A 20,204-nucleotide genomic window follows, 5' to 3' on the forward strand; every position below is an offset into this window, starting at 1 on the left:
GTGGGACCCACACCCAACCACAGAAAGCCATATAAAATTCATATGAATGTCTGATTTCCACGGAATCCTACTGTCACACAACCTGTTAGTGCTTCTGATAATTGCCCGTGGAAACAAAAGTGAGCCAAGCCTTGCAGAAGCAGACTGGCCACAATTATCGTATGAACTGGCTTCTGGATGAGGAGAAAAGGTGCACGCAGGTGCTGCCAGCGGTCCCACCACAGCTTGGGAATGCCATGCACTGAAACCCAGCTCCACTTTCAGGCCCACTCCTGGCTGTGCTGTGCCGGGGTGGCCAGCATTGATACCGCGGGCAGGGCGGGCAGGAGCGAGGTGTCTCTCTGCAGCGGTACCGTGGTGCTGGGGAGCGGGAGCCAGGCACAGCCCTGTGCGGTGGCACGTCAACGTTTCAGTCCTCCGTACCCCCCCCCCGAGCTTTGCTGGACACTAAGTCTCATCTTCCGGGTTTGCTGTTGCATTTCCCTCTTCCTCGTGTGTATCAGCTCGTTTCCAAGAAGAGAGGACCAGATTCAGACAGCTCCAGAAGAGCGAGGCCAGCGTTTTCCCTTTCCCTGGGGAAGAAGAGCAAACCCCCCACCGCATACTGCCGAGAGGCTGCCGGTCAGGCGTTCCTCCCCAGAGACACACCAAGAAGGCGTGGTGCTAAAATTAACGCTTTTTTAACACCCGGTTGTAAGAAAAGCTCGGGAAATCGCGTTGTTGGGAGTTCTTTTGCTTTAATCAGCAGCAAGCGGTTCCCCGCCCGAAGGCCCTCGCCGGCTCTCGCTTGAGGCGGGACCCAGCAGCCGGAGGCTCCCTTCCCCGGGCCCCCGCGTCCCCCCCGCCGCTGCCAGGGGCCGCCTCCTCGCTCCCCGCCCTCCCGCCGCTCCCCCGGACCCCGTGACGGTCCCGCCCCGCCAGGCGGTAGCGGCGGGGGGAGCGTGTGGCTCCGCTCGGCGCGGAGGAGCCATGGGCTCGGCGGCGGAGCTGCTGCCGCCGCCGTCGCTCGGCGAACGCGAGCGGGAAGCGGGAGCGGCGCCCGCCCGGCACCGGCGATGCCCGGAGGAGCAGGTGGGTGTCAGCGGGTGAGGGGGGGCTGGCAGGGCGGGACGCTGCCCCGGGGACGGGGCGGGACGGCGGGGGGGAGCGGGCGCCCACCCCCGGCGTCCCGCCCCGTCCCCGGGGCTGCCGCCGCCGTCAAGCAAGAGAAAACCGTAAATGCGGCGGGGCTTATGCAACCCGAGCGGCGTGGGGCTGCCCCCGCGTGATGCTGGAGTATCCCCCGGTGCACCCGCCCGGCCCTCCTTCTTCCCTCCGAGACGCTTGTTCCGCGTGGAAGAGGATGGGAGCAGATGCACAAGGGTGGTCCCTGCACAGCATCCACGTGGTGAAGATCTCGCTGGAAATAATCGGGGTGCTGTTGCGATCCCCTGGAATTCCCCGATCGTTCAGCTCTCAGGCTTTCTTTTAAAGACTTACGCTCGTTCGCTTAAATATTTTCAGCTTTCAATCTCTTTCATATTACTCACGAAATTGAATGTATTGTAGTCGGAGAAAAAAAATCAACTCATTTTTTAACTTGTCTGCTTTCTTCAGGAAATGCATTTTTATGGCATGGTGGATGGAAGTGGGCTTTTTGCTTAGGAAATGAAGAGCCGTGTACGTTTCTCTATTGTTAATTGTAAAATGGCTTTCCACGCACTCTTTGTTTTGCAGGCAGCGTTGTCCCCGTGCTCAGACAAAGGCAATGTTCTTAATGCACCTTTATTGATGTTTCATTTAAAGAAAAAAAGAACACAACCTTTTTTGTATTCAATATTTAAATGTAATGATCCGGTCTGAATGCCGTAAGCGGTTAAGTAAGAGAAATGCACTAGCACTGATAATTGCACAGGGGCAAACAGAGCTGCTGGAGTACATCCCAAAGTAATTTGCAGGCAGTTTTGTTTAATTTGTTAATTATTTCTGTTGAAAATTCTTATAAGATGGTCGTGACTGCACTCAACCGTAAGTGAGCCCTTTCACAGCTAGAATAGCTCAATATTTGAAAGTGCCTGGTAGTACTTGCCTGACATTACAGCTAGAAGCAGGCCACTTCGGAAAGATGCTGGTACTTGAGAATTCACTCGGTGACCATTTATGTAAGTCAGTGCATCTCCCTTGTCCCTTTCTCTAAAAAAATTGGGGCAGAGCAGGGCACGTACCTGAATGTAGAGTAAGGCCGGATGCTCCGAGAGGCGCAGCAGGTCCGCTCTCTGTGTCCACAAGCCCTTCTGCAGGATATCGCAGGAGGAGAGTCGGAAATATTCCCTGGTTCTGGCTGCTGCCTTCCTTCCCTGAAAAGAGAGATGAAAAAGTGGCATCAGATCATCTCGGATGTTAGTGCTCTCAAACTGGTTGTAACTCCTGGCTAAGGAGGGGGCTCCCTGCAGGTTGCCCCTGCTTCTCCCTTAGTGACCAGTGTGTTGGTGTGGTTTCGGGGGATGGTGCGGGCTGAAGAACTGCTTTCCAGTGTTGCCTAAACGCATTTTAAAATGAAGTTGGTAAAGGTACCGCTTGGGTGGCCACAGGCACACTTGGCAGAGAAACCCTCCTCCCGTGCTCCTCAGGCACAGGTAGTGATCATGGCCCTTTCTGACAAGCTGGGGCGTAATGTTAGGATAGCAAGGCAGAAAGTTTACATAGGCCATGAGGAAGAAAGAGAAAATCCTTCCTGTTTACTGGAAATGTTTCGCTGTCATAGTGGAGTATTTTTTCTGCATACTGAGGTGCCAGCAGCTGGACAAATAATAAACTAGATTTGGAAATAAGGAATATCAGTTGCCTTTATTTAATATACATATAGAATGTGAATATTGTATATGATAACAGTAGAAATAATCATAATTTGATAAATAAATAGGAGTATTTTATTTTTATGTGTAGGGAGGACTAAAGCTAGGTGAGGATTCAGCGGTGCATACACTTGCTGCAAACTTTGACAGAAAGTCCCAGATTCTCTTGTTCAAGAGAAGCACAGACGTGTAGCTTGATTTGGAGGGGCTCCTGGGTCATCAAGCCCAGTCACTTTTTTGCTTTCATGGACGTGTGCAGATTTCTCTCAAAATAACCAGTTCCCCCTGCCCTTTCTGCTCTCATGGAGGGGCTCTTGCTGAACCCTGCTGTTCCAGCGGGCAGGAATCCTGTTTCCAGGCTGGGCCCTTACCTGGAGTCCCTCGTGGAGGCCTAGCGTTGTTGCTGTGTTTGCTGAGGGTGTTTGCACTGTTAAGGTAACTGCTGGTCCTCCGCCTGTGTTTTCCTGTTTCATGTTCTCTTCTGAAGTATAAATACGCGCACCACCTTAGTGTTACATGCGATGCAAAAGAAATGGGTCAATATCTGCTCTGACAATGGTGTAAATTCTTACTTCTCTCAGCTGGTGTAAAGTAAAGCCTGCATGAGAGCAAATCCTTTGGCCTTTTTTGAGAGAGCTTTTTTTAGGTGAGGATCTGAGGCTGGTAACCTGGGTGTGATCTGTTTTTTCCCTGTTTCCTCCAAAATAAACTCACTTTGTGTAAGATCATACCTAGTAACATAATGCTAAAAGAATACCTTCCTGCCAAGTAGGACCTAAATAATAATATGTACACCCTTTAATATTTTTTTAAAAGAGAGTAGTCTGTAGGAAATAAGTCTACTTATTTAATGCCAAACCCTTTAATTTTCTATTGAAGCTTATTATTATGTCAGCAAGGACATGCTTAACAAAATTACTGACAGGTACATTTTTAAAAGAATAGAAGGATATGTTACTAGATGTTATACAGAGCCTTTGGAATTCATTATTGCAATAGACTGTAGAATTACCTACTTCAGTGATTAGATTTAAAAGCTGAACTGGATGATAATGTGATTAATATCCTTTGCAGGTTTACATGCAAAGATGAGAATAGTTACCCTTACTTCAGTCTTCGAAGCACTGCAGAGCCTGGGTAGTTTCTTCTGCCTCTCCTGTGTTGCATTGCTGGTGTGTGAAGGCACCGAAAGATTCAGCTGCTCCTGAAGCCATGGGAGTAGGTTGCTGCTTCATCCTGCGAGTTCACAGTTTTTTCCAAACTCTTGATAGTTATTAGTCAGACGCACAAGTTGTCCTGTATTTTCAACATCGCTAGAGTTAAGGACCTCAAATCTCCTTCCCTAACCCACTTTCTAAAATAGGTTGGCCTTTGTCATATTACTACGGTCTAAATCTCATCAACACCTATAAATTAAACCACGACATAAGAATAGAAAGGTGGAATGCATGCGAGTGTGTAATAATAAAAGGTGAGGCAAAAGTCCTGCATTACAGTAGGGCATGAGGTGGTGTTAGCAGGAGACACAACACCCATGGGGTGCATCCATAGGGACTTTGAAGCCAAGCTGTGTTACAGCAGTCGGAGTTCCTGAAAGCCGTGGCACGGTGGCTCTCTTCTGTACTGAAAATTGTCTGACTGGGCCGTAATGGGTTTTAGTCTCTTGCAATCTAAGTTGAAGGCAACGGCAAAATTCCCAGTTGCTTCAATGAGGCCAGGATCTCCACCTCGCGCTGGTTTAGGATACATAGAATTCAAAGTGCCGTCTGACAGCTAAGCTGAAACCAACACTTCTTCTAGAAGATGTATAAATGCAGAGTTAATATGCGATACGTGTATTCGCAAGTAGATAAATTAGCTTAGACAATCACCTTTTCATTAACCCAAGTTTGTAACCCTTTGGGATGTTTTATTATTATTTTGAACAGTGTTTTATCTCTGTAAGTGGAGTATTTTATCTTCTAATAGATGGATTCAGGTTTAGAGAAGCTACCACAAAAGGTTTTTGGTGTTTCCCATTGAGGATTATGTTGAAGAGGTATGGGTGTCTTAGCTAAGTTCAAGTCCTGAACTTTTGTAATAAGTTTCCGATATCACTAGTATTTCTCCAACACGGAAAGAATGAGCAGAAACAAAACTAGAGGATAATAGCAACAGCCTTGTGGTATCCCTCATGTAAATGTTTCATCATTCATTGGACTGTAGGATGGATGTGTGCTGTGTTGCCTGGAACGGTATCATTTCAGTCATAAGTCAGCAGAGGCCAAGAATGTTTTAAAGTAAACTTGTATGTGTGGAAACTGTGGTGCCTAAGGCTAGAAACCTATAATCTGAAAATTTCAGGTTTCTCCTGCTTGCAGTTGTTGGGATTTGTTTCCGAACCGAAAATAGTAATACCTGATAGGGAGGGCTTAATCCCAAGTTTGTTCTGGCTGTACAAATGATTTAACTCTGCTGCAGAGGTTCATAGCTACATAATAATACATGATAATAACTTTCTAAAAAGCGTTAGTGGGTTTTCTGAGGCTTGACAGCATTTGAAGAAAAACAACAAAAAAACCCCTTCAGACATACCTGTAGCACCTACAATAGATAGGATAGCATGCTCTGCTTGAATAATGTGAAGATCCCATTTTCTTAAAGAAAAAAGCATACTGGAGATAGAAGCGAATAGGAATTTCTTCTCCTTAAAAGGCAAAATTAACAGCTGTTGCTTTTCAGTTGCAAGCCAGTGCATTGATACCACTCTGCACGGACGGTGGATTGCAAGCCTTTTGCTGGGTCAAGCTGACCAATTTTAGTGGGGGAACCTTGATAAACAAAATCCTATGCAAATTAAGTGTTGCAGGTGTAAGGAAAAGATGCATTAGAAATTGCTTTTGATCTAGTCTCTATGTAAAATTGCAGCATGGATGGGATCAAGTTACCGGGACGGTATCCTTAGGAGCATAAGGAAGAGCGCAGACAGTAGCCTAAAATGGGGGAGAGAGGCAGCAGATCTTAACATGGGGGCAGGCAGGTTTCCTCTCCCTCGGACCCTCCTGTGCTGGGCTCTTGTCTGTGACACTTTCTCATCTGGTGGCATGTTAGTGGGGAAATGTACTCCTGAAATCATGGGACTCAAACACAGTTTATCGAGGGAAGCCTCTATTGCTCCTGAAGCCTTCTCTGCTCTGCCCACGCACAAGTTCAGTATCTGGAAAAGCCTTTTCATCTCCTTAACACAAAGCTGCTCCTGGTATTTCGAAGTTTGTTCCAACAACTGTTGATCCTAAACTTGAGTTGCTGTAAAAGCTGACTGAAGGGAATACGCTGCAGTTGCTTTTCTTATGTTGTTGCTTGTTTCTATAGAAACATCTTTTTTCTATTTTATAAATGGTGTCTAGATTCTTGCTATAAAATGAACGTTAACCCAATCTTCGTTTTGCAACTTTTTACTTAAACTCCCTCTAAGTATGTCACTTTTATTGGCAGCTATTGTAAAGTACTTTTGGCATTAAGAATTTTTCTAGTTTTCTTGCATTTGCTTTTTTTCCCCAGAGGAACAAGTTAAACTTAGTTTTTCTCTGTCTTTTTTTCATCTGGAAGTGAGGTATGATTTTTTTCTCTTTTCCTAATCTATTAATCTTTTCATATTTAAATATCAGATTAAAATTAGCCTAGAGAAATGAACCTGCTTTTTTTTTTTTCCTCCAGACAGTTGAAATTAATTTTGTTGTCTTAACAGTCTGTTGGCTGAGTACCAAGATCTTTCTACTGCTTACATTTACAAGGTCAAATACTAATCATTAGTTTCATGCTAGCAAAGGATGCGAAGGGATACCGTTCTCTTCCTTCTGCTATAGCAGAAGAGGAAGAAAATCAGAAACATTTCCGATAAAATTATTTGCCCTTCTTGGGCAAATTTCACTTTCTTTTAATTAAACATAAGAAATCTTTTTAAGTATGAGAAAGCAGGGTGAAATCCTGGTCACGTGCCAGGTGTTACTAGCAACGCAACTGTCTCGTTTGCATATGCGGCGGCGCAGGAGGCAGAAAGCCCGCGCCCGGCCGACCCGTGCCTCACAGGCTTTCGTGCCGGTGCCCTGCGACCGGCGAGGCTGTGGTTCGGAGAAAGAGGTGGCCACAACCTGGGAACTTGCCGTTCGCTGCACATCTCCAAAGCCTGTCCGTGGCCATACACTGGGCGGTCAGATGGCTGAGCCCCGGCAAGACTGGGTAATTCATTCCTCCAGGACGTGCGTTGCTGGCTACCTAACTATCAAATGTCTGTAGCTGTCTGTTGACTGGTGCGTGTCCCCGTCTGCACCCAACAGAAGCTGGTCTCTTATTTTGGAGGGGAGGGAGCTTGTGGTTTCTTCCATCCTGGTCTCTGTCATCTGCTCACTTTCTTCTCATATTTTTCTGTAAGATTGAGCTTGAAGTATTTTCAGTTTTAGTTTGCATCCTCTAAAAAGAGGTGGCTTTGTGAGGCTCTCTCTTCTGAACATTAGTGTTCCAGCTTTCAAAAATATAGGAGCATTTTTCAGTAAGCAAGCATGTTCCTAAAGTCACATCTCAGTGGCTTTTTTGACATTTAAGTGTCTATGGGCTTCAGCTATCAGACACACCACCTGTTCCCTGGAGTAAAAATAACCATGACTGGAGTAAAATAGATAGTGAGCAGTTAAATACTGCAGAGGAAGCTTTTTACTTGGAAAAAAGGAAAATGCGCGGGTGGGTATGTAAATGTGATATCCCTGCTGTCAGACTGGTGTGGAGTAGCCTCCGATCGTGACTTACCGTGTGCTTTCCTGAGTTTAGGCAGCAGTCAGTTTGAGTGAATGTGGTGGAAGTTTGCCATAAGCAAGGGTAGTTAGTGGTCAGGACACACACAATTTTCTGTGTAATGTTGATGGCAGACATAACTGGTGAAGCCACAGCTGGATGTTCGTTGGGTTCGGTAGGCTGAGTTGACTTTACCTTCTCTGTTGTTTTAAAGCTAGTCCAGGAAAACATTCAATTACATGGGAGATTTTTTTTTCAGAAGCACTTCAGGGATGTAGGAGCACCAGTTGTGCTGGAAGTGCACAGAACTTGCACTTAGTATCTCCTCTGTGACCTCCTCGGAGACTTTCATTCTGAAAAAGGGTCCTTTTATGGCATCTTGCGTCTGAGAGGGCATGTCGTGGTTCTCCTTAAAGCATGCAAGCCCCTAAGCCTTTTGGCCATAACAGCAGGGTAAATTTGGTTACAAAGTTTCCGTGGTAAAGTTTTTCAGAGTTTAGATCTTCACGTTCTGACTTTCTGCCAGTAAACAGTGGGAGACAGCAGACAACAGCTTTGCTGATGAAAATGTGCCATTTTGAATAGGGAGGGAAATTTTATAACACCAAACATCTGAAAAGACAAGAGAAAACTGGGTGCTTGATGGGAACTATTCGAGTACTGCAGTGGGCTTGTGAAGAACGTTGTGCGTACGTGCTGAGCAACGGGACAGATCAGAAACTTCCCCCCTGTTCCATATAACAACTCTATTTTTAATTCTAAATGATTTAAAGTAAAAAATAGAAACCAAATATGAAATGGAGTATGGAGTACTGCGTCCAGATCTGGGGCCCCCAGCATAAGAAGGACACGGACCTGTTGGAGCGGGTCCAGAGGAGGACCATGAAGATGATCAGAGGGCTGGAGCACCTCTCCTATAAAGACAGGCTGAGGCAGTTGGGGTTGTTCAGCCTGGAGAAGAGAAGGCTCTGGTGACACCTTATTGCGGCCTTTCAGTACTTAAAGGGGGCTTATAAGAAAGATGGGGACAAAGTTTTTAGCAGGGCCTGTTGCAACAGGCCAAGCGGGAATGGTTTTAAACTAAAAGAAGGCAGATTTAGACTAGATGTAAGGAAGAAATTTTTTACCGTGAGGGTGGTGAAACACTGGCGCAAGTTGCCCTGAGATGTGGTGGATGCCCCATCCCTGGAAACATTCAAGGTCAGGTTGGACGGGGCTCTGAGCAACCTGCTCTAGTTGAAGATGTCCCTGCTCACTGCAGGGGGGGTGGACTAGATGACCTTTAAAGGTCCCTTCCAACCCAAACTATTCTGTGATTCTATGAAATACGTTTTAAATGGAAAAAAAAAATTGTTACACTATATAAAAGCATTTAAGGAATATAAAATGAAAAGGAAATGGAGGCAATGAAGTCATACACAGTGGTTGTATGTTTGTATAAAGGAATCTGCTAGTGTAATTTGCTTTAAGGGTGTTGATGATCCCAATATGTCTAAAATAAAATCACTTGGATTTAAAGTTAATTTAAATCACAGTAAGGAGTAATTCATTACAGCAATTTGATAAGAAACGTTAGGAAACAAAAGCTCTCCCGGCCCCTCTAAATTTCTTCATTGCTCCTGTCTTTCAAAGCGTGAGGAAAGGCAAACAAATTACTGCAGATGAAGTAGACCTCTCTTGCGTTCCCTCCTGCATTGTGGCAGATGAAGTCTGGGGGTGCCCCCTGCATAGCACGTGTCAGCTATGAGAAGAGCTGCTGTAAAGGCCTTGAAAGCACGCTTTCTCTGGGGCTAGTGCAGGTAAAGAAAGTCCCTCCGCTCCCTCTTGATACACAAAAATTCTTAAAAGTTATGAAGCCAAGCCTGGGTTGTTGGTTTTTAAAACTAGCAACTTTGAAACAGAAACTTCTTTTGCTTTTAAATGAGGAAGCTGTTTTGTTGCGGGGAGAGGGGGGCTGCTCAGAGTGGGTACATTTCTCTTTCTGGGTTTTTTCTGTTATGTCTGTCTAGCTCCAGGCTGATTCAGCAAGATTTAGTATGAAAATAGTCCTGTGAAACTTAAGAGTCAGCTGGGAACTGTGTGCTTGCTGAAGATAGCCAATTTCTAAAAATATTTAGAAAAGCACTTTTGGGGGAAAAAAAGGAAGTATTTGGTTCTAAGGATATGGTTTGAGAGGTACTGGCACATGTGTGGGACTGTATGCTGGGTTACTATCGCCCTGAAAATTAGTGAGAGAACTTCTAGCTGCAATGTTAAAGCTTATTTAATATTTTTTAACAATTTGGAGCATTGTAACGTTACTGGTGTTTGCCCTAATGGTTCTATTTTAGCTACATATCTGAAGAAACATATTTGTCCAGCATGTGAAATATTATGCAGGAGTAAAGAAAAATATGCCATCTGTGTTTTACGGCTGATCATCTGTTTTCAGCTTCACTTGTTTTTTGCTGAGTTGCCTGAAGCAGGACATACTCAGCCTGAATTAACTGAAGCAGACTTCGAAATCATGAGAATTTCTGTGATCATTCTGAAAGGTTTTGTAAGCTCTTGAAAATGTTTGGAAAAATAACTTGACACTTGTTTTGTAATTAAACACACTTGTCAGTCTCCGTGCCTAGAAGCTTGCTTTGCGTAATCGCTTTAGGGATTCATGAATCCACCCTTGTTTGAGAAGGAGAGGGCAAGATAAAGCCTTGCTTTAAAAAAATAAAAAACAACCCAAACCATAAATAAAAAAGACCTGGACAGCCTAAGTAAGGTGGAATTTACTCTGTACCCTGCTTAAGAGACTGTGTGCAACTTCTTGCTGTGAGCTTATCAAAGCAGAATGGGGCTGCTGGGGAAATCCCGCGTCCTACAGCTGCCTCGTGCCAGGAGAGACGTCGGCGTGGGCACGCACAGCTCAGCGCTTAGCTGGCCCGGTGAGACGGGGCTCGTGGAAACGTGCTTGCTGGCGGCCTCCTTGCAAGGGCCGCGCTCCGCTTGCGCTGTGCCAGGGCTTCCCGCACGTTGCTGAGTGCCATTAACAATCCAGAGGCAGAGAAGCGATTCGTTTGTTTTCCCCCTCCTGGTTGCAGGGCTGGCTGGCTCACAGCCTAAGCTACTTTGCTAGAAAATGTAGCGATTTCTCCTGCACGCGTTAACTGCTTCTCTCGGAAGTGGTCTCTGCGCCGCTTGACGCGAGCTGCGCTCCGATCCCCTCCGCCATCGTCCCCTGGGCACGTGCTCCCTGTCATCTCTGCACGCAGGAAGCAAATAAATACGTTTTCCCTTCCCAGCACGTCCTTTCTCTTTTCCCTCAGTGTTGCGATCAATATACCACTTAGGCTAATGGTTTGTTTGTCTCCCTGTGCTCTTTGGGAACAGAGGGATGAGAGTTCCCGTCACGACGTAGTGTTCCCGGGGTGGCGAGCTCCCTGCCCGGCCGGGTCTGCAGGGCCTCACAAGAGGCGCTGCCTTTCTTGAAGAGACGCTGGAATTAAAGAGGAGTCAACATTTATTTGAATTAAATAAAGCACAGTTAAAGCCAAAATGCTGAAAACTGGTGTTTCCGTGTCCAGTGAGGGGGAGAAAACGACCTGGGCCTGGGAAGCGGGCTGCAAACAGGCAAGGCGGTGGCTGTCAGTGCGTAGCCTCCAATACCGCAGTTCCCCACCTTCAGGCTCTGCTGTAGAACCGCAGAAAAATTGGATACAGTATTCCTTACTATTTAGGCATCTTGCACCCCTCCCTTTCTGGGATTCAGTACTGAAGCTTAAACCTAAATCTTTATGAATAAGCAAATAAAAAAATACCCAAGCACACACAGCTGCGGGACTGTAGGGGTTTTGTTGGGTTTTTTTCAGTAGCGCTCATTCAGTGAGAAGGTTCTGCATCGTGGCCTGAAGTCTGGCCCGGAAAAAAATATTAGCTTCCTTTGGTTTTTGTGAGATGTTTTGCTGTGGGAATGGGAATTCACTTTATTACTCACTATCTAATGGGGAGCCTGGCACTGCTGTGGGAGGGAATTTCTGTTTCTCCACCGAGACCGTGCCGTGTAACCAGGGACGCAGAATAGCTTTCATCCTTGAAGACAGAACTGAAGATACACGTTTGCTTTGAATCCAGGGGCAGACTAATTGCACATAGAGTTTGCAGGCAATTTGTTGGACCTATTGATCAGTTGACTGAAATATTGATGAGTAACTGCTGCATGTGTTTTCATTGCTGCCTGATGGAAGGATTAGAAAACTCAAGTTCATCATCTTGAAAGCGTGTTTGCCCTGTCATACCCAAACACAAGGCAAAAAGGTTTTGTGCAGAGGGTCTCTGGACACTGGGGAAAGAGAGGTGGGATTTCAAACTCTAATCTAGTTACAGTTTACATGTTGAAACAGTCGCATGTTTTCTGCAGTGATATTTAAACTCTGCATCTTTGTCTAAAGATGTGCTTCTGCCTTCCTGTGCATCTGCCCCATCATTTTTCTTTTTGGGAAAAGCGCAGAACTTGTTTCCCCTCCCCTTTGCTTCTTTGTACCGCCGCTTTGCCTCTGTGCGGTCCTTGGGACCGTCTTCCTTTGCCTGACTTTCACAGCTTTCTACGCCAACATCGGGATGGATGTTTGCGTTCTTCCTGGTCGAATCCAGTGCCCCTCTTTCAGTGGCGATAGTAGCCCTTCAGTTCCCTGTGCGTTGGTGCGAAATACTTTATCGTTCGTGCTTAATAGTTTTGTATTGTTCTTGTGGTTCTGAAGATATTCTGGAAATAATTTATAACAAATCTACTTCAGTCAAATCCCCTCCCTGAAATTACAGGCATCTAATTCCATTTTGGTTGCCCTGACATCCATGCTGCACAGACAGGTAAGATGTATGACCTACAGGAGAGCTTTACCCCTCTGGAGTGGCATCTGGAGGGGAGACAGGCTGTCATATGTTTGTAGTATCACTTCAGATGTCCCAAGTTTGGACAAGTGAGTGTCATCCTTAACGTTGTACTGGAGTCACAAGCTACATAACATATTAAATTTCTCGATTTAAGGAGTAGATTTATTGCATCTTATTTTTACGCATTCAAATGGAAACAGCTGAGACTTGTTCAGAGTCACAGTAATAAGAACCGATTGTACAACATATTTCCTAATTTTGTCTTCTGTCCGCAGGTCCAGCAAGAACAAAGAAACCACACCGCAGAACCTGTGATAGATGACTATAAAAAGATGGGAACTCTCTTTGGCGAACTAAACAAAAGCCTTATCAGAATAGGCTTCACAAGGATGTACTTTGGAGAACGGATAGTAGAACCTGTAATAATTATATTCTTCTGGGTTATGCTCTGGTTTCTTGGCCTACAAGCTCTTGGACTGGTTGCTGTTCTGTGCCTTGTCATTATTTATGTACAACAGTAAAATTTTATAGATGCTGTTCGGATTATGTATTTCAACACTGTCACTATGTCAGTGGATTTAAGTGTTTAAGTAAATGGGTGGCGTATCAAAAGCTGCAATGCTTCAAACTGCATTTCGCTGAACTTCCAACGTTTGGGGTGAGGGAGACTAGAATTATGAATTTTAAGCAAAGTCAGCAGTGCCCTACTACATCTTTGAAGGGCAAAAAAGGAGATGTTTGTAATATAATGGTGTCCAATGTACTGTTTTCGGCGTTCTTGGGGCCTCAGTCCAAGGACTGGCTTTTTGTTCCCCCTCCCTCTCCCAATGTTCTTGCTTTATATAGTGAAAATTTCCTGTCCGTTTTTAAGAGGACACTTGATGTGAGTGTCCTGTTTCACTGTTGGGGGGACTCGTGTGCTGTTTGTTTCCTGAGTCTGCATAATTTGCTAGTTTTTTGCTGAAAAGCTAAATCTGCACAAGGGAGGTTTGCTAACAAACCTACAATGACAAACGTTCATAAGGCGAATACAACTTCCCGACACAAAAGCATCTTTGGTTAGTATAGTTTATAGCAAGCTTTCCCCAGGAAACAAGCTATGCCAGCAAAATGCTTTTATACTAATATTAGTGACTTCACACCAGGCTTCAGCTGTTGTTTAGGAGGAATTGCAGTCCTATATTGGCCAAATGGTCTAACGTAGCTCTGCCTTGTTTTTGGAAATGTACTCGGCTCCTGCTGCTATTTTTCCTTCTTCTTTTTTTAGACTTGCTCTTTCCCCCAGCCCTCCTTCTGAAGAGAAATACTTGGATAATTCATGGACTTTGTAGGTAGTTACAGCTGCAGTGTTGGAGAGTTGCCATTCCAGATGGCAATGCTCGAATATTTTCTGCTTCCTCTGGGTCGTGTGGAAGTGTCTGAACAACCAGACGGATATCAGACCAGATCTCTTAACGCTCCCCGAATTTGCTGCAGTGTGGACTCAACATGAGCTAGAAGCTTTGCCTACATAAGCAAATCAGCCCTGTTTCTTGAGGCAAGAATGTAGTTGACATCGGGTGGTCATTTTATTTAGTAGTCTTAACTGATTCATTGCCACGCTAGGCAACAAAAATGTGTATCTACAGGTTCATGGCATGGGCAAGACAAATTGGAGAATAGGATATATACATTCAAGAGTAGGTGCAAAATTCACTCTGGCTCCCCAGGAGCCACACCAGGGGTGTACTGAATATTTCCAAGTTGAATGTGCTGATTTAAAGAAAAACAGTAAAATGAGACAGAATCTTTACTAGACAGGCTTCCAATTTAATATTTGCTGTACATTACTTTTAGTAAGAAACTTAATTGCAAGATTGACTTCATCTATGGTAGAGTGAAATTACACATTTACATAAAGAAATGTAATCGAAGATGTGAAATTTACAGAACCTTTTGCAGTGACTTTTTTCCTAAATGTTTTTATACTAGCAGAGATCAACAACAGATTAGTTGAAAATGCTGTCTTATCCAGAGACTTTTGAAGTCAAGGGGAGCTTCCTCATGGTCCCAGTCCTGCGACTGGATTCTGAAGGCTGATTTTATGCCTACATGGATCACGCTGGTTGCTGGGCTCTATTTCCAGGACTCTTGGCCCCAGTTCTTACAGACTTCCCTATTAAGTGAAATAATTGTTATTTAGGGCAGTGAACATGAAGACCCTGCTTCGTTAAAGTTTTTATGTGCCTAAATGCCACCTGTAGGCATGTCTTTCTGCTTTTCTAATGAAGGCGTAGTTACCTTCTGAGGAGCCAGGTCTCCTCTCCAGATCTCCAGATGACCTTGACTGTGGATCCGAGAGGCTCTGCTGAACCGGCAGGACTGCAGGGGAGCGGGACTGAGCCCAGCTGTGTGTTTAGATGGCAAACCTGTGTTGATTGGCACCTAGTTAAATAGTTACGCTGATGGCAGGGGAACCTTTGACAACAGAAGGTGTTCCTGGATACGGGGGTTTGGTATTCACAGCTGGAAGTCCCAGAGCAAACAGCAAGTGCAGGCTGAACGCAGAGGCAGGAGCTCTGTACTCACAAGTGCCTAAGGGTAAACTCTGGTTTTGTTTCCAGTCCCTTAGAAAGCAGAACATCTTTTACACCTTTGCATATTTGTATAGATATAACAGTGGGTTTATGTGTCTTCTTCTCCTGTATAAGGGCTGTACTACAAAAGCATCTTGTCATTAAAATAAAATCCTTCCTTTCTTCCCACAATCAAGTTACTGTTCAGAGGATCTCACGCAATTCCTTCCGTCCTGTAGCAAAAAGTGGTGTCTCTGTGATATCCTCGTTGCAGTAGTACTCTTGTGTCAAGACACTGTGCTGTGAGATGGCACGTAGTATTTCCTGAAGTGGTGATTTTGCTCTGTACATAAGGAATGGGGAACAATGAACCAAGGGTGTGACTGACAAGTTCGTTAAGGAAATTGTTTCTATGCATGTAACCTTTTATTATGTGCATAACTATGACTGTTTCACTCATGAAGTCATTTCAGTTGTTCTTTTGATGTTCACGCTTGTATACATGTACTCTAGGGAAAGGTAGCTTTTGGATTAAGATTGTGTATGGTGAATGTTTTATATGGTTTCTCTTAAGGGTAACTTACTACGTCTTGTCTTCCATAGAAGTTTTTCATTTTTAAAAAAATCTGAAAAAATATCCCTCCTAATGGAGTTAGGTTGACTGGAAATGAAACAGAAAAATAACATGTTGCATGGAAGATACACCTCGCCTGTTTGGTTTCATACATTCCATTGTATATAAGAATTTGCACCAAATCATCTGTCCTAATTCTGTGCTATTGCTGTACTATCTCCCTGTCATTTGCAGGAAAGGAGAGAGGAGTCGAGGAAAAAAGGGGACTGGGATAGAGTCAGACATAAAGAGTGGAAAATGGAATGCATGAAAATGATGCATATATGTGTCAAAAGAAATCTGATTGTAAACGTGTGCCAAAAGTGAGGGGGGAATGGGTGAACAGTCCTTGCATTGTGTTCTTCCTTTCATCCAGATGTAGTTCCAAGGCAGAGGAAGCACCAAGCATTCAAAGGATGTCCCTAGCTAAAAAGCAGAAGGTTAATTTAAAAAAAAAAAAGACAATTTCACTTTTGTCTATATAGTAAAAATTGATAATGTTATTTATATTGGTATATATGATGATTACTCTTGATAGAACTGAAAACACCTTTATGCATCTGTGTGTAGGACTGTATGAAGGAATTATGTTCCTTAAATCTATGTTAAACAACCAATGATGTAATTCCTGTTGGTCAATGTAACATATTGAAAGCTTTTTACATAACCTCTGTTTTCTAAAGGATGGACTCTTCAGTACTGTTTCACACCCGCCACATGTATAAATGTTTGAACTACTGTGTACAGAGAAGAAACTCTACATGTGGGAGAATCTTGGAGAATCCTGTTTGCACTGAAAAATCATCACATCGAAACTGTCCATATAAAAAGGAGAAATTGTATTTCTTAAAAACTCTGTATTAAATGAATCCTATGGAAAGCACTTTGTTATTCTTTCTAATAAAAAGTATTGTCATCAATGAGAACTGTGAATTCTTTGTGGTGCTTTGTTCAAGGTTACTTGACTCCTTTCAAAATTTCATGGTAGGCCCAGATGAAATCGGGCAGCGTTCGGATATCCACTGAAATCAGTTAACCTGCAGCTAGTGGAGAAATAACTGCAGTACAAGAGGTGAATAAACTGCATCAGGTCTCGATGGTTGAGTGTGGAGCAAGTTATGCTGAATTAAAAAAAAAAAGTAGTAGAGCTAGATGTTAACAACTAATAGCAACATTATGGTGTAAAGTAGCTTTTATTTCACAGCGTATCTATTTTGCATCCAGAGCAGCCTCTGAAGGAACCAAATGTGGTCAGGGGTGTGAAAAAGCCTTTAAAGTGACAATTGCTGTGCCACAGAAAGGTTTGGGAGTTTTCATTTGTTTTTTTAAGTATGCATAGAACAGCATGTGGTTCCAAACAAAGCCACTTCAAATTGTTCATTCTTTTTTTTCTGCAGGTCAGAAGGGTGTTGGTTCTGCCAGATCCAACAGACATGCAAATGTACCTGTGCTGCTCAGGATGCACAGTGAGTTAAGCAGCATAGATTTTCTAAAAGTAGCAAAGTTGAATCTTGGTCCTTCAAACTCATATTGGTGGTTGTGCACAAAGTAAGTAAGGCTCACTGCTTGAATAAATTCAAGCCTTCAGGTTTTATTTCTGATAAAGTATCTTGGTCGGGCCTTTTGTAGGGTGCATGCAAATTCAAGAACAACCTGCCTTTGACTCTGTTTGATTCTTTCCATCCTGGGCTTTACTCTTGGTTTGGGAAGTTTATTTCTTAGCCTCTCCCCTCTGCCAGAACTGACAGCTTCATCCCCTTTTTACTCTCCTCCTTTCACTCTATAGTGTTGCCTTCTCTAGGGCTGTTCACTAGAACAGTCTCTCTCTCTGCCAAGGGTCAGGCTTTTTCATCATTTGGTCTTCTTAAAAGGTACCTAGACAGAAAATCTATTTTCAGTTGGGTATTTTGTTCGTTTTACTGTGTGCCTACTTAACACCAGAGGGGAGGAAATTAGAGGGAGGATTTAAAAAATTATGCATATGTTGGGTAGTCACTTCTTTTTCACAGTGCTTATCTGTTGTTTCAGACGACAGTTACCAAACTGCGATTTGCAGTTGCCAAAGGTCCAAGAGAGTGTTGTAAACGTGTAGGGTAAAGAACTGTTGGTAGATTGGCACCAGGATTTTGAGACTAGATGGGTCAAGCAGCATGTGGCTTAGGGTTGTTTCAAGCTTATACAGGCAGGCAGACTGCTCACTTCCCTTAACTCCTGCCAACCCCTCAGTTTCTTCTGAGACTGTATCCAAATGCATATCAAATCATCAATATTTCTCCTGCACTCACTCTGAAGAAACTGAGCTTTCATCAGTTCCGTTTTACCCAGAGGAACCAAAAGGGAATGAGAATGGGAAAGGGGAATTGGACTTAGAAGAGTGTTTTTAACTTGCGTGCAAGCTTGTACTCTTTTAAAATTTTAGTCTTGTACTATCCAGATAATGTTCTTGTGTCTTGTATGCAGTTGTCAGAAGTCTTTATATCAGCCCCAGCTTATATATATTTTCCAGTGAATACGGAAGTGAAGCAGCTGAGATAACACATCCTTTTTCCCAAAGAATGTATTGAAAACAACTCCCTCCCACCCCCAAGAGGCAGGAGGGGTGCGACTGGATAAAGCCCTTCTGATGACAGGAGCTGCTCTTGCTGCAGCCTCAGGCGAACCGGCTCCTTCCCAGGGGACAGCAGGCTACCAGAGAGCCGGGAAAAACATCTTGCACAGCCTCAGGCATCACTGAAATAGCAGGAGTCCAAGTGGCATGGAAGGGGATACCACAGTCTAAGGGATTTGGTGGGACAGTGTTTGAGACAGAGCTGTTACGGAGTACGGTGTCTAGGTTTTATGTTCATTAAATGGAAGTTAATTAAGCCCAATTGTTTCTTGGCTTGCCCTGGCGCATCACCTTGTGTCCAGACTGAACGTTGCTTGCAGCAAATGTTTCTTCTTCTGGAACCTGTCTGTGTCTGTCTAGGCATATTTTAGACATACCATTTATTGTTAATTGCATTTTAAAGTATTACAAGGGAAAAGGGCTCATCTTCCAGTCCTCATTTGGATGAGGGTTTAATTAATATATGTGAGAAGGGAGCTAAATTAGCCACTGGTAAACTGTCAAGGGCTTCCTCAAGGGGAGAAAGCTGCTAACCAATGTATGGGTGACAAAGGTACAAGAGACATGGGTTTGCGTGCTGTCCAGAATGGGTGGCAGAAAGTGACCATTTTTCTGTCCTAATTCACAACTAAATTCTCTGTTTTCTAATACAATGATCTTCCTCAAGCTAGCTGGAACATACTTCCCGGGTACAAGAAGTCAGTAGCAAGGAGATGAATTATTAGGTAAGGAAAATCCTTTGGCAACCAAAATCCTGTTCTGTAAAGTCTCAAGACATTGAGAAATCTCTTCTTGACTTGAATGAGATTTGAGTTCTTAAGTGCTTTGGCTTGTTAATTCCTTATTTTGAACATTTTACCTGGTTATCCTTTTAAATCATTCTTTCATTTATGTTCTTTCTAAAAGCTGTTAATACCAGTGCAAAATTCTTGAAAGCCGCTCCTCTGTCAATAGCTGTTACCAGTGGGGGTGAAAGTAGCCCGCGCACGCAGGACGGCAGGTCGCAGGGAGAGACTGGTGTGTCTTTAGTGCTACGTGGCCTGATGTCACAAAGCCTTAAAGCAGGTCTCCAGCAGTTCCTTTGCTGTCACTTTCTGTATTCATGCGTCTTGTTAGGTGCTTCGCGAGAGCTGACATCAGCCAAGTCCCTAATTTCCTTGGGCATTTCAGTCCCTTGAGCTCAGGACTTTCTCTGCTGCTGAACAGACTCTGCCTGTCTCCACACAGCTGAGCACCCACGTAACCGTCCTTCGCTTCTTGTTCCACAGTGGAAATACACCCCAGCATACTGCAGTCATGTCCTCCTCCTAATAAGATTAGCAAAAGCGTGATGATGCAGTTTTCCTGAGAGAACAAACATTTCTATGCCTTTAAGCTTACTTCAGTAAGGCTCTCTGTGAATCTTTCTGTTGCAGAGAGGAAAAAAGATTTAAGAGTCTATTGCCCATTTTTGATCCTTGACAGATAAGAGAACCAAGGCATGCAAATGTTTGAATAAAAATTTTTTTCATTTTGATTCCTAGTTTCTTCATTCCATCTGTGATTAGAGAGATAAGAAAGTATTTGGCTGAGCTCTGTTAGCAATGGAGTTAACTTGGCTCTAAGTTAACAAATTCGTATCCCAAGGTCTTCAACAGGTACATACAAATTGCTGTTAATAAGCCCTTTTTTTAGCTTTCCTTCACAGTCTCTATTTTTTCTTGTTCCAATGCATTAGCCTAGCTTTTTCTGTTTTAAAACATATGTTCTGGGGAGAGTCTGTTCCTTGCCATGCATATACCTCAGTGGAGATGGGACTGTCAGACAATTTAGTGTTTTGACCCTGCACTCGGCATGGGTTTTGTCATTGTTGAGGCCTGCCTGTCTTGTCAGCTGGGCTTCACCAGCTGGGGGGATTTCTGTGCTAAGCAGCAGGTAGGTTTTAAAGTATAGTTAAGGCTTGAGATTAATAGAATTAACTT

The 20,204-nt window shown here is 43.9% G+C and overlaps 1 protein-coding gene across 2 annotated transcripts; it reads left to right on the forward strand.

The window, feature by feature from the left end:
* Positions 1-908: 908 nt before the first annotated feature.
* On the forward strand, positions 909-16,100 carry FAM241A (family with sequence similarity 241 member A). 2 transcript variants are annotated; one of them, XM_075149769.1, is made up of 2 exons: positions 909-1,071; positions 12,743-16,100. In XM_075149769.1, the coding sequence occupies exons 1-2, from the start codon at positions 970-972 to the stop codon at positions 12,986-12,988; spliced, it is 348 nt and encodes a 115-aa protein (XP_075005870.1). In that variant the 5' UTR covers positions 909-969; the 3' UTR covers positions 12,989-16,100. The 2 variants fall into 2 exon arrangements, with proteins under 2 accessions (XP_075005870.1, XP_075005869.1); XM_075149768.1 differs by lacking the exon at positions 909-1,071 and adding an exon at positions 6,335-7,052.
* The last annotated feature ends 4,104 nt before the right edge of the window (positions 16,101-20,204 follow it).

Source organism: Calonectris borealis, chromosome 4, assembly GCF_964195595.1.
Source record: "Calonectris borealis chromosome 4, bCalBor7.hap1.2, whole genome shotgun sequence".
In the NCBI taxonomy this organism is placed as follows: Eukaryota; Metazoa; Chordata; class Aves; order Procellariiformes; family Procellariidae; genus Calonectris; species Calonectris borealis.